Source organism: Gymnoscopelus microlampas (assembly GCF_963454915.1).
Source record: "Gymnoscopelus microlampas genome assembly, chromosome: 3".
Lineage (NCBI taxonomy): Eukaryota > Metazoa > Chordata > Actinopteri > Myctophiformes > Myctophidae > Gymnoscopelus > Gymnoscopelus microlampas.
Genome location: NC_139940.1, coordinates 19,519,251 through 19,532,970, shown reverse-complemented (window position 1 = coordinate 19,532,970; position 13,720 = coordinate 19,519,251). Strand labels below are relative to the sequence as shown.

The 13,720-nt window shown below is 44.2% G+C and overlaps 1 protein-coding gene across 4 annotated transcripts in view; it reads left to right on the top strand.

Moving 5' to 3' along the window:
- Window positions 1-13,371, top strand: part of map7d1a (MAP7 domain containing 1a) — a 54,036-nt gene extending 40,665 nt beyond the window's left edge. For all 4 annotated transcript variants that reach the window (XM_084052002.1, XM_084052000.1, XM_084052001.1 and 1 more), the window contains 8 exons: window positions 591-873; window positions 2,348-2,528; window positions 4,043-4,147; window positions 6,367-6,414; window positions 6,498-6,558; window positions 8,674-8,755; window positions 9,123-9,358; window positions 11,958-13,371. In XM_084052002.1, the coding sequence (XP_083908128.1) occupies window positions 591-873; window positions 2,348-2,528; window positions 4,043-4,147; window positions 6,367-6,414; window positions 6,498-6,558; window positions 8,674-8,755; window positions 9,123-9,358; window positions 11,958-11,968 (1,007 nt within the window). In that variant the 3' untranslated portion in view covers window positions 11,969-13,371. The remainder of the gene's footprint in view (window positions 1-590; window positions 874-2,347; window positions 2,529-4,042; window positions 4,148-6,366; window positions 6,415-6,497; window positions 6,559-8,673; window positions 8,756-9,122; window positions 9,359-11,957) is intronic.
- Window positions 13,372-13,720: the final 349 nt, after the last annotated feature.

Here is a 13,720-nt window from a genome sequence, read left to right as displayed (position 1 = left end):
TTACCATCAGACTCAATTATGCATGGTACCGCACACAGCTCTTTAGTCAGAGCCTGTCCCACAAGCACCAAGAGGCTGTGCTAATCAGCCTTAATTATGCCATTATAAGCTCCTCAAACACAAGCAATAGTTTGTCCAAATACGTGATGTGCGTATCTGTTAGAAAAGTATAAAGTGACTTTAAAAGCTGTTGAGAGATGGATCCGCACAGATGTGTTGAGAAAGTAGTGATAATGGTCGCTGCTATTGTTTCCTTTGAGAGACAAGATATGCATATAGAATCAGTATCTGTACTAAAATTGCTGTTTTTAATTCTCTAGGACATGGGGTCTAGGTGATGATTATTTTAAACTGTATTTCCTGTATTTTTAAGCTGTAATGGTTTTTGTTACTGTATTTTGATGTATGTCTAATTTAATGTGTTTTATGTGAGTAAAACAGAGCTACATTTGAATTATAATGGAGTTAGACAATAGCAAATAGCATATTTTTATCTACAAATCAACTATATCTGAATATAATCCTACATTTACATGTAAAAAAAAATCTTTAATATCCAACCCTTTCCTCGCCGCGTTTTCCTGATTTAGGCTCTCCTACAGTTCCTGCCATTGCTGTATCCTTGGCCTCGACCACACCTTCTCCGACGAGTGCACCAACCACAACCCCCGCCACACCTTCAACGCCTGACCAGGTCCAATCAGCGGCCAGTGTTCCTGCGCCATCACCCGCCCCCTCCCCGGCAACCAAGCCGATGGCTGGCACCAACAACCCAGAGGAGGCCGGGCGCATCCTGGCCGAGAAACGACGGCAGGCCCGCGAACAGAGGGAGAGGGAGGAGCAGGAGCGCCGCGAGCAGGAAGAGAAGGAGAGGTCAGAGCAGTTCCTTAATGCATTTTAACAAACAAACATGTCCAAATGGGGGCAGTGCAAGCTTTGACCTTGGCCAATCACACAACTGTCAAGCTCCAACTCGGCAGAAGACTGGGTAGATGAAAGGAGTTTTAGAGGCCGCAGTGCAAGCTGCCAAATCACCCTCCAGTATGTTCTCATGCTTGCTTTACCAAATTTGTGCTTTCCAACCAAGATGTCTTTCCATCAGTCCTCACTACTCGGAACGTGACAGGCTGTCCTTTGTGGCATATAAAAACAAGCCATGTGATGAATCATTAAAATGCAATATTAATCATGTCACCTTCACACCATATAAAATGAGTTCCCTGCGCCAAGCATTCCAATTAGTCAAAGAGACATTGCAGCCTTGCTGTTAATTCCATCTAGTTGTGCTTCACTGTGTATTCTGTGTACACAGATACACACTTGTGGTAGTCAGGGAACTAGTTTATTATTCATTCTTCATGCACATGAGCTATTATTTAAAAAGAATGATTGCAATGTTGAAGGGGTTTATTCTGTTGTTTTATTGATGGTTTGTGCAACTAGATAATACTACTGTATAACATAATTGTCACACCCATAATTACAAAAGAGAATGCCCAATTTGATTACAACAATATAGCCCATTACTTTAACTTAAACGTGAATAACATACTTACTGTTCTTTTAGTTTAGTCCTAATTCTTGTATGTAACACGATGTGTGGTGGAATATAAACATTGACTGCTTAGTTTTTTTATACAGTACAGAAAATTGTCCCCATTGTAGACATAAAAGATGTATTGTCAAATGACGATGACATCAGTATATGACCTACCACATAACCGTTATGCCATGTTCTATCATGTGTGCTCTCGACCTCAATTAGACCTCACAAAGCGGAGGCAATGTCTGTGTGTATGCACATTTATATCCCCCTGGGGGCGTGGGGGGTTGACATTAATATGACAGCTTAAGTTCCTCTCTCCAATAAGGTTGGCAAGCTTTAAAGCATTGGCCATGGCGTGTGCCAGACCTCTTGTGTCACAATGTAAGTGTACAAAGCCAGCGTGGGGTCCTGTTGTCACTCACCATTATCATGTCACATATCCACGTTTCCGTTTCCCAAAATGCTCTCATTTCCTGATTTCCTTGGCCTGTGCTGCACTATTAGATGTCATTTCAAGCTTCAATACAATGGACACTGTGTGCTTTTGTTTGTGTCTCTGCTACAAGAGATTGATGTACTCTTCAATCTGTTTGCCACATTCACACAGTCCAGTGGTTTTGATATTGGCACACTTATAGTTTGAAAATAGCAGATCTGAAAGTTCCAAATTGATGTGAACCGACTGTTTTCGGCACTGGCTGTCCTTTCCACACCGGCTCAGGCTTATGCTTGAGAAACACCTCGCTGCATTATAGGTCAGCCTTGCCTAATGCCCCTTGCCCCTCTTACGTTATTCCCCAGGGTCCTGAGAGAGGAGCGAATAGCGAGGGAGGCAGAGGAGAGTAGGCTCAGGGAGGAGGAGGCCCGCATCATGGCCGAAGAACAGAGGAAGAGGGACGAGCTCCAACGCCTGCAGGAGGAGAAGGAGGAGCTAGAGAGAGCCAAGGCCGAGCAGGAGGAGAATGAACGCCAACAGAAACAGGTAAACGGACGTTCAAATTTCCAGGAGCTCCCTGAACTATCTTGAGGCAAGCTTAATTAATGGTCCTACACTATAATGGACCCTTACCATTTTTACACTCTACGAGTTACATTAACATTTATAAGCTTAATGCAGTACACTTATTAGTAGAGCATACTTTTTCTTTTGTAAGATTCGTTTTGGGGCTTTTTGCCTTTATTTCAAAAGGACAGCTGTAGATTCGCACCCGGGACACACTATCAGACATCGTAGCTCATGTGGTACGCGTCTTAACCACTTGGCCATCGGTGCCCCCGTATCAGTAGAACATACTGACCTGAGTGAACTGGGTTTAAGCTGGACCAAGTTCATAAACATGACAACCTTTCAGATCTGTCATTCCTTAACTGTTGCACAACGCAAAACATTCAAATGTCAACATTTAGCAGACAATGTTGCCCTGTGAGGTTGTTTGGGAAGATTAAATGACATTCATATAAGTGGCTAGTCCGTTGGCTGTGACCAGGAGCTCAGATAGTGGTGGAATTGAAGGCAGTTTTGCTTGAGCAACACAGATGTCAGGCAATTCCTTGACAGCTGTTGCTGCTTGTCGAGCAGGATGAAGACGCCCTTGGTCACACAAGAATGCATACACACTAAACACATCAAGTATCTTCGTATCTTCACATCTTCCCCAGGCGGTTAAGCTGTTACCCATCACACCACTGGATAGTCTAGTGGTAAAGAGGCTGACCAGTAACCCAAAAGTCTCTGGTTCGTTCCCCAGCACCAACAGGAGGGTGTAGTCCAGTTGTGAGCTGGTGACTGGAGGTCGGCTGGTATTAAATCTACAGTGCCCATCATCTCTGCCCAAGTGCCCTTGAGCAAGGCACTGAACCCCCAAACTGCCCCAGGGCACTGGGCACCTGCGCTAGCCTCTGACCTCTCTGATGAAATATATGGGGTACTGTGTGTAACTGTGTATGTATAACTTAGGGATATTCCAATTGCCTTGACATTGACAATACAGTTATGTTCTTCTAACCTGTGTGCCCTATTATCTTTAGCACACAACCTGTCAAGGGCATAAAGCCATCTCAGCATAATTGCAATATTGACTCACAGTTGTTGATTGGATGTTGCTGAGGTGCAGTGGAAGGGAATTATCCTTCCTATCCACAAGTACACAGTCCCACTGACCTCATACTCACAAACCACCCTTTGCCACCCCCTTGTGGACTGTCAAGGAAGTGCCATTTGTGGTTGAACATGGTTCAATTACACTGCATGCCGAGTGTTGCGTTGCATTTTTAAATGCCCCACGTGAGACCCATAAACGTTGAAAATGGATACTTTGGCCCGAAGGTACAGGAAAATTACGCTTGTGGTCAAACGATAACTGCAGAGGACAACCACACCCTTGACATGTTTATTTTGGTTGAGTCGCCCACCCCTCCCCACCCTTTTCTTTTTTCGCGTGACATTAAAAAAAGTTGTTGGATTACCGCCTGTGTGTGCGTGTGTGTGTGTTGCAGAAAGAGGAGGCTGAGGCTAAAGCCCGGGAGGAAGCAGAGAAGCAGCGTCTGGAGAGAGAGAAACATTTTCAGAAGGAGGAGCAGGAAAGACTGGAGAGGAAGAAGGTAGGACTCTTCATCTGCCCCGCATCCACTGCTCTTCCAGCTAGGGCTGGGCTCGATTCATCCTTAACATAACATTTGTTGAGCGTCCATTCTCACTTCATTCTCAGGTGTTTATATACAGTATACAGTATGTCTCTTACATACACAAAAGAGAGTGGGCGGTCCACTCCCCTCTTTGTATATTTTCATTCTATTTAGACGGTTTATGAAACATGGTGAAGTGAAGCGAGCCACAGGAAGGAGACCCGGGAATTTGGTTCCTTGGCCGGCTAACGTTTCATGGGAGTCTGGTGGAAAAACAGTCTTAGCCACTCAACTATGGACAGACACTTAATCATTTCTTAGATAGGATAAAAGCAACTTTTTTATGCGACTTTCCTGTTGTTGAATTTTTAAGAAACTGCTTCCTGAATTAATTGATCTGCCTCCAACTCGGCGCCTAATGATCCAGAGACGCACATCTCTGAGTAACAAATGAATTCAATTGGATCAATCCAAGCAGTCAGCGTCTCTCCCTTTCACTCACGTCAGACATAGTAATCAGAAACATTTACTCTATTAGCTGCCTTTCAACTTGCCACTGTTATTAAAGCAAGTTTGGTCCTTGCAGCCAAGATGAATGATGTTTTTGGCTTTAGCCTGTCCCGAATAGGCCGTCTGTGTGTTATGATTAAATAGGGCTTACAGCCTGTGTGTGTGTGTGTAGGGGGGTCGGACTATATATAAACCATAATGATGGAGCCGTAGCTGAGCCAAGTGTGTGTGTGTATGTGCTTGTGCAGATGTCTTTATGTGTGTGCGTGTGCACTTAAGCTTAATTATGTGACTGGTGACTTGCTATCTGCTAGTAAGCGTACCCCCCACAGTAAAACCGTGCCATTGTACATCAAGCTTGAAGCCTTTCTTTCCCTCCCCTCATCTTCTCTCCATGTGTGAAAGGCTCTTATCTAGGCTTGCCAGGCCTGGCTCAGCTGGCCAAAGCCTGGCTCTGCGCTGGAATCAGCCTGCTGGAACAGTGTGTCCTCTACGCCAAAGGCTCCAGCTTAGGCCCAGTGCACCACTCCTTTCTTATGTACCTGCATTTATTCCATTGGTTGAAGAACTTTAACAAGTAGTAATCTAAGAGCACAAAAATATGTGGTGAACAATGAAGAAATAGATATGCGTTGGTGGCTTAAAAACTCTGGGGGCCTGTGGACAGACCAATTGATATGAAACTTCTCAGTTGCATAATATGATGAGAAATGTTCAGCCAAGTTAAATACCAAAGTGAGTTTTTCATTTTCTTTTCATGGATACGCCATACTGGCTCTTATAAACACTTCACATTTATGATGGACAGCTGCTATTGACGTGAGTTCCCCTATCTTGTGCTAGCTTTGTGTCCTCAGTATAAGGTTGCCTCGTGTTTTGCTAAACAGTGCATCCAAAAAGCCATTCTGAGAATTGACTTTAAGAGAAAGGAACCACGCTGGGTATACGTTCACCAAAATAATACAGTACATGCACTTTTGTCGGTTTTAACAATGTGAGCTACAAAGTCATTCTACAGCTAACCTTTTGACCGTCCTAAATCCATTGTTCCAGCAGCAAGCACAAGTGCTGTGTTGCTTAACAATTACTGACAGTGCTGTCTGCCTTGGGACGACAGTACCTCTGCGAGGCTGTGTGCATCCACTTGAAGCTTAAAGCCGGTCTCAAACTGTTCTACTACTAAAGAACGTATACAAAAACTCCATTTGTTCAGGGATGACATGAATTGATGAACAATGTGCCTCGAGGCCTCCATTTCTAACAACAGTATAGTGAAGTCTTCTGTGAAAACCAGCACAGAAGGTGTAAGCTTCTCAGTGTGTGAGCTGGTCTTGCCTTATGAATCTATCTTGAATCAATTCTTGAACAACTCTCTAACAGCAAACATTGTGTATTCATTCTGTGTGTGTATTGTTATGTACTGTATCATGTAATCGAAATTGATCACATTTTGTATTTCCAGTGTGTTCCCAGCTCCATTCCCCATTCTGGTCTCTCTTGCCTTGTAGGGCAAAATTCAAAAACAATTCCTGGTAGTCAGGCATTTTGCTGGCTGGGTTGGGCATACTTGAGAGCTGATGAGGGTTTTATTGATAGATAGACCTTTTATGTGAGCCTCCTCAGTTTAAAGTGTGAAAACCAGGCCGTTTCGTTCTCTGACCTTTTTGTTTCCCTCTGTTCCCCAGCGCCTTGAAGAGATCATGAAGAGGACACGAAAAACAGAAGGAGAGAAGGTACATTTACTGTTCTGTTTTAACCGAAACATTGGACCGTGACTTTATATTATGTTAAGAATAAACTCTATTTCTCTCCACAGAAAGAGACCAAATCCTCCACACCCACCCAGGTCAATGGCAAAGAGGCAGAGAGCAGCAAAGGTAAGCAGAGAATCAGTGTGGAGTGTGGACTGCATCCGTCATCACCTGATGCATTACAGTGAACTTGCTGCTCCCTCAGTCCAATTCATCTCAGTCAATCCTTTTTGGTGATTAGAGGCTTAACCACTTTAAACCTGGCGTCCCTATTTTGTGCATGTCATTATCAAGAAAGAGAATGTGACGTCACACTGTGGTGTAGTAATCTACAACATAGTTGTACCTTGCGAATCTCACGCCATCTCGTCTCCTTCTCTACGGACAGTTTTTCACAAAAGATTGCAAAAATAGCTGATCTACAAGCTCTACCATCTTGTAGAAATAGTGAAGTATTGATCCCTTGTTATTGTGATGTCAGGGCAGGGATATAAAACAACTGCTATTCTTTGTTACCAGTTGTTTATCAGATTGTATTTTAATAACACAGACCGTTTCAATTAGCTGATTTGTGGAGTTGGATAGATTTTTGGACACTGTGTATCTTAATCGTTCCAGTAGCCTATTTGTGTATTTGTTTAGCACAGTGTATTTGTTTAGCACATTTCAACAATTCAGTTAAATGTACAATGTACACTTTTACACAAAGCATTAAGGCAAAGTGCAAAGCAAATGAATTATGAAAAAGTCGGTTGAATACATTTTGAAATAGCAACAGAGATCACCCTCCCCACCTATGAATACGGCGAGGATTCTTAACCCAGACTCCATGGTGGTTGGCAGTAACTTTACCCCTGTGCCACCCGGACACTTAAAAAATAAAATAAAAACATTGCCTACAATGACATGCCCAGTAGGGATACCAGGAATAATGTGGTTAAAAAACTAAGAGAAAAACAACAACACGTATTTGGTGTGCTTTTGTTGTTTGAGCCAGCCATCTGAGTCGGATTCACATCAGAATGTTTTCAATAAAGCTGCCTATTAGATTATATCTCTGCCTCATATCACTTACAGCTGTAGTTTGAGGGGTTCCTCTCAACAACAATAGGACCCTTGTTTGTTATTCAGGCCCTGAGACTGCAGAGGAAGACTCTGCTTGTGCCAAATCACAGCGGGAGAGCCTCCAATGCACGAGCCATTGTGAAATAGGAATATGCGTGACTCCAGATACAGAAATAAGACTGCCTGCCCAATATCACTCACTACCCACATATTATCCATTTCTAAACCCGCACCCCCATCACCTCCAATTATGAAATAAATATAGTCCACTCCCTAAACAAGGAGATATCATGTAAACTCCACGGCCCAGCTTCCATCTCATGTTGATGAGAGAGACGAAGGGGAACCATATGGATCTGTGTGGTCAGAGAGATATGTGGGTGTTTGTGGCGTGCTCCCCAAGCATGGTGGAAGCCATTAGCCCCACCACTGATGTGGTCGCAGAGGCTAGAGGCAATTGGCAGGCGTGCCTCCTTTCCAATCAGGGGAAGAGGAGAGCAGTCTCATCCACAGCCACGTCCCCAGCCCTTGTTGGGTTGAGGCGGGGGCAGGGGGGAGTTTAACCACAGAGGAAGGATGCCCCATATAGGAAAACTGAGTTCAGCATCCCCGCCTCTGTATATTGCACTTCATCCTGACTCAGCTCTAGGGTGGGCATTGTTTTAAATCCCACGCTGCTTGGCGGTGGTGGTGTGAGTCATACTATGTGGTTGATGGTGCAGCAATGAGAGGAACGGGTAGGCGGGAGGGTGCTTATTCCTGTGTTCATTAGCTTAATGTAGTTCATAATCAGCATTTTGCATGATTATAAAAGAAAACCAAATTGTGAACAATCGTTCTCAAGAGTTTTTAAAAGCATATTACCTCAGAAAGTTACAATGAAACGAGCAACATATAGAAAGGATTACAAGAAAAAATAAGTTCCATTACATTACAGTCATTTAGTTAAAAGAAGTTGGATCACATGTTCTAAATCTGTCTTTTTTTTCCCACCCATTTCACATTGTCTTGCATTGACCACAAAGCAAGGGTTCCGTCAAGTCAAACACAATATCCCTCATGACCCACGGGTTGAAAAGCAATAACCATTGCTCGAAATGACACCAGTGGATATTGCGGTGGGGAACAGTAGACTTTCATACCTGATTAACATCTGTTTCACCTCGTTTCCTCAAGCATCTGCTGACTATCAGCCACAGACAGAGGTCAGCGCGTCCGACAACAAGATGGAAAATGGACAGAGTGGTGAGATAGAAAGGTACAGTATAAAGCTTTTTCCGTTTTAGTTCGTACACTATGATTGTGCTGATGCAAGACCACCATGAACAGTATAAATCCTGTATGCTATAAAAAGCGTCGCCTTCTAATCAAGGCTGCAGGAGAACTGCATGCTTTCAAACCTCATAGTCAAACACAGGAGCCAGAAGGCTCAGGCTGGTTATAAACAATTGTTACCACTAGACTTTATTTGTTTGTTGCAAAGTGTTTACCCAGAATTTTAAGCCTCTGAGGGTGGATTTAGAAAATAGTCTCTTAAATGGGATCATAGCTGTATGACTCACAGTATTACGACTGATTTTCAGACCTGTCTTGACCACATCCTACCCTGCACCTCCCCTCCACAGCCCCTCCGTACCTCTGGTCAATGGCATCCAGCCTGCCAGACATGAGAACGGCCTTTCCACCAAGGGAGATGGCAGTCACTTCGAAGAGATCATCCAGCTAACCAATCACGGCAACAGCACTAATGGAGGGCGGGACAAGTCGGAGAGTGATATGCCTGCCGAGCCAATTCTCGCTTTCGAAAATGAGGAGCCTTTCATGAAAAAAGCAGGTCCGATGAAGCCTCAGCACGTTGCAGGTACATAGGAGACGGAGTAAAGCCACTTTGTAATATGAATACTGGAAAATGGGGGCGATGCGAGGATCAAATCTTTTTTTATTTCCTTCCATAGAACATGACCAATACATTGAATTTCTCGACATTCGGTCTCCCATTGATGTACCCATGCAAAACGAACAAGACATCTTTCCTACCATAGTAGGCCTAATGTAGACATTTCATCAAAACGAGCTGGAAAGTCTGGAGAGTCTCAACTCAACTCAGAGAACATTGGTCTGTACAGGCGCACTAAGCAGGGAACTGTCAGGTGTAGTTCGTTGTCTATAATTACTGCAGTAGTAAAGTGACATTTATGTTCGATTTGTGAATATTTCCAACTCAAACGCTAATAAAAATCAGAATGATTAAACTGGTTTTCAGTTATGCCTCTCCTCAGGAGGAGGGGAGACTCCTCACTCGTCAACAATAGAAGCGACATCAACACGTCCACTCGCTAAATGTAAATTCATTGGACAATCACCGCGTCCATTCACACGTTGAACCGTTTGGGCGCAATCAGGCATTACCCCGACTTAACTCAAGGGAGCTGGCAACATAAATTCTGTTGCATGTCAGGTCCTAGACTGAGTCGGACACTTGTTTTCATGCATACAGCCACACCGTATAAAGTCTGGGAAACTTATAATATAATACAGTGCATGTGTGAAAGAGGCTTAACAAAAACAAAAATAACTGCTGTGTCATCCGAGTCTCACCTCAACTCCAGCTATAATATAGCTTGTGACTGTATACTGTATTGCAGTGGTTCCCAAACAGTGTGCCATGAGACAAGTTTTGGAGTACTGTGGGATTTTGTTATCATTTATTATTATGAATAATTTACTATCAGTACTTTGTTTCCCATTACAGAGACACATTTTATATATTTGAACCACTTCTCAACCTGGTGTCCCTATTTTAGGCATGTCATTCATTATTGAGGAACTCTTTCAATTGAAATTCATATTTTTTAGGTAATGCCCAAAAATAGCCACTCTATAAACACATTGTGAGTTTGTAGTTGCCCATTGGTGTGCCTTGTATTGAGCACAAAAGGTTTGAAAACCACTGCTGTATTGAACCAATTGGTCTTCCAGCAGAAGAAAACCAGTAATTTATTGACCCTTTTCGCAGCACAGCCTTGGTTCATTTACAACGAGAGTAATGAGCCCATCTGGTTTATCATTTGACTTTTCATATTAGCAGGCTAGCAGCACGGTTTGCGCTATATAAAAATCGCAGGGTGAGGCGCCATTGGTTAATCCAAATAGAAACCCTGCCAAGCTCAACTGTGGGGTGTAATTCCCGTCTCGGATGCCGGTTATCACTTGTGTACGGGAGTACCCCCCTGGAGAGAGAGACATGCGAGGCTGGGGAATGAAGTGAGAGAACTGATCTGTCACTCCCAGAGGGACTATAGAGCAAAGATGGCAGGAAACATGGCAGAAAAAAAGTGCCAGGAAGGAATGGAGAGGAGAGAAGGGGGTAGTCGGTATCTTTTGACACCGATGACAGCTTTTACTCAGCGGCCCCGCTGACGTGGGCCCCGCGCCCAGTGTCAAATTCCTCGAATGGTGGAAGCCAAGGCGGTGAGGAGGAGGCCCATATCCACAGGTGTTGGTCTGCCAGTGGATAGAAACAGGACTCCGTCACAGTTATGCAGCCCACACAGCCCGCCCCTCCTTGCCACCCTTGCCATGACATCAGCAGCGCTACCCGTCTCACCCGTTCTCTCTCTTATTGCCAGGGTTCAGCCCTCACCTGCCAGCCTGCAGACAGGTCACTGGTCATAAATAATATCTAAAGCAAACTGGGGATGGCCCTGCCATGTCACAACCTCCGCCGTTGTCTCAGCTAAAATCACACAAAACAAACATCACAAATGTAGTTTCGCTCCTCTCCACCTTGCCTCAGTCACTGAATACATGAACATTCCAGTGGATCATATGCCATCATAGTAACTATGTCTGGGAACTTCACACTCTTGGCACATGATCATGGTTTTATCTTGAAACCGACTTGAATGATCTGATTTGCTGACGATAAGGGGATAAGGGGAGAAGGTGGATGTTATTTTGAAGCATACCGTCAGGGCTAATACGAATGTTGATACGTATAATGACACTGAACCCCCCTGCCCTCACCCCGTAGACTGGCTAACATGTGTTGCTGTCAGTCAAAATTCGGGTGCTGCATCAATCACCTGCCGATTCACCATGTTGGATTATTTCTCACTGTAGCTTTGTAATCCTGGTAGGAATCCTCGCAGGGATTTTTCCCTACGAGTGCCTGTTGTCTGATAAGGCAGCGTTTTGTTTTCCTTACACAAACAAGTGAAGGTTTATGGGTTCCTGCCCGTGGCAACGTTCCAAAGACCTTTGGAGCTTAGTATTGTCACTGGGTCAGAGGTTTACGAGGCTATGACATTACTCAGGTCAACAAGGGTGGCCTCCAATATGACTCAATGCAATGGCCAGACGGCATTTTGTCTGTGTTTTTGTTACGTGGTGGCTGATGTTGAGTGTCGACAAGAAATGCCTGACCCCTAACCCCTACGTGCGCCGTGTTTCTTCCCTAGAGGTCCTGTGAGATGTCCCAGGTCATTCCAGTGAGGACGATGAGCATCACCCCCCCCCCCCCCCCATCTCCACGACCATCCCAGGTACAGCCGATGCTCGCATTGGGGGTAGACCAACACCCACAGCCCCTGTGTGACCTGTGCCAAACTATCACTGACTGCTTTCTAGAACTTTCACCACCCCCAAAAAAAGGGACTGAAAAAAATAAGCTGCAAAAGAAGAAGCAACTCTGCAATCAGCAACAATAGGCAAGCAAAACACAAAACAGGACGAAAGACATTGACACCTGCCATGTGCACGGCATACCAGTGATAACATACTGTGCGTGAAGATTATCATGGCAGCAGTTCCATGCACCTTAAGACGGCACACTACCATCCTTTGTACAAACCCATTACAGCTGAATGGAAGAGGACACGAGTACACTATTGGACAGTTACTGTAACTGTTATTATGACGAAGCTGGGAAAAAATGAATTGAGTGGGCTCTTCTACTGTTCTTACATTTAGTTATTTAACTCGAAGAGAAATGTAACGACTGGGTACAGTGTTCTATGTGAATAATGTAAATGAAACCTGTGTGTTTGACAAACGAGGGAGGGGGTCTGTGGAATAGAGCTGATATGAAAGGGAGTCGACATTGAGGCAACTCTGCTCTGAGATGGCCTTTTTCTAAGTCCAGTTAATACATATCTGTTGCAACCTGGTCTGTGTAAAGCTACCCGTTTTTTTTTTGTACCATGTGCACCATTTAAAATCTCAAACGTTTGACCGATGAAATTGAAGTTCCAGTGGATTGCTACTGTGTGTGCTCGCTTCATTTGTTGAAACTCATCCCTTCTTCAATCGTGATTGATTGTGGATGTCATGATAAATGAGAGAAAAAAGAAAGAAAAAAAACCTGCAGGAGAATACCCCAACTCGGATTAAAACTACGATCAAGTGGGAGATAAATGGTTTCCATTTATATTGCGACTTTTTCCAAAGCGCTTTACAATGTATGCATTCCCCCGTTCACACAGACATACACACACCGACGGCAGAGGCAGCCATACAAGGCACCTACCTGCATCATCTCCAAGGACCCTTTGAGATGATGAAAGGAGGAGTGGTGATAGAACTGAGAACCTTCTGATTCCCAGACAATGCCCACCAAACAGATCCAGTCATCATGTGTTAATGTTGGAAATAGAATGTAAACTAGGGGGGTTTCTCCCCCACTACCTTATGCAGTTTTTTTTCCCTAAACCTGTGCAAGCATGATTCAGTTTGCTGTCACTTGCATCGAAATTCCACAGACTCATTATGTATTTGAAAATGCTGGCGCGTGTATATGCTATAAATATTTTGATGTGTGTTTAAGGGTCAACGGGAGTATCTTGAGTCTGATTAAAGACAAAGCTGTCCAATTAATCTGTGGTCTCATCTGTTTGTCGTCAATCGATTTGAGGATGATGGTCGCTGGGAATCGGAGCATGTGAGCGGAGCGGAGCGACGCGATTTTGACGTGAGCGCGGAGCTGGTTTATAAAAAGGTTGGAGCGCTACTCAGAGCGAGGACCGCCTCCGCTCCAAGCCGCCCTCGCGGGGGCCGCGCACCGAATGTTTGAGCATGCCCGGTCGCACGGACTCAGAGACACACAGACATCCAGCAGTGCACAGGCACCGAGATTTCATTCGAATTTCTACTTTCTTTTTCTTTTCTTTTTTTTACTGTTGTTGGGAATGGAGAGAGAGAGTCACAGGTGTTCAGAATAGGATGT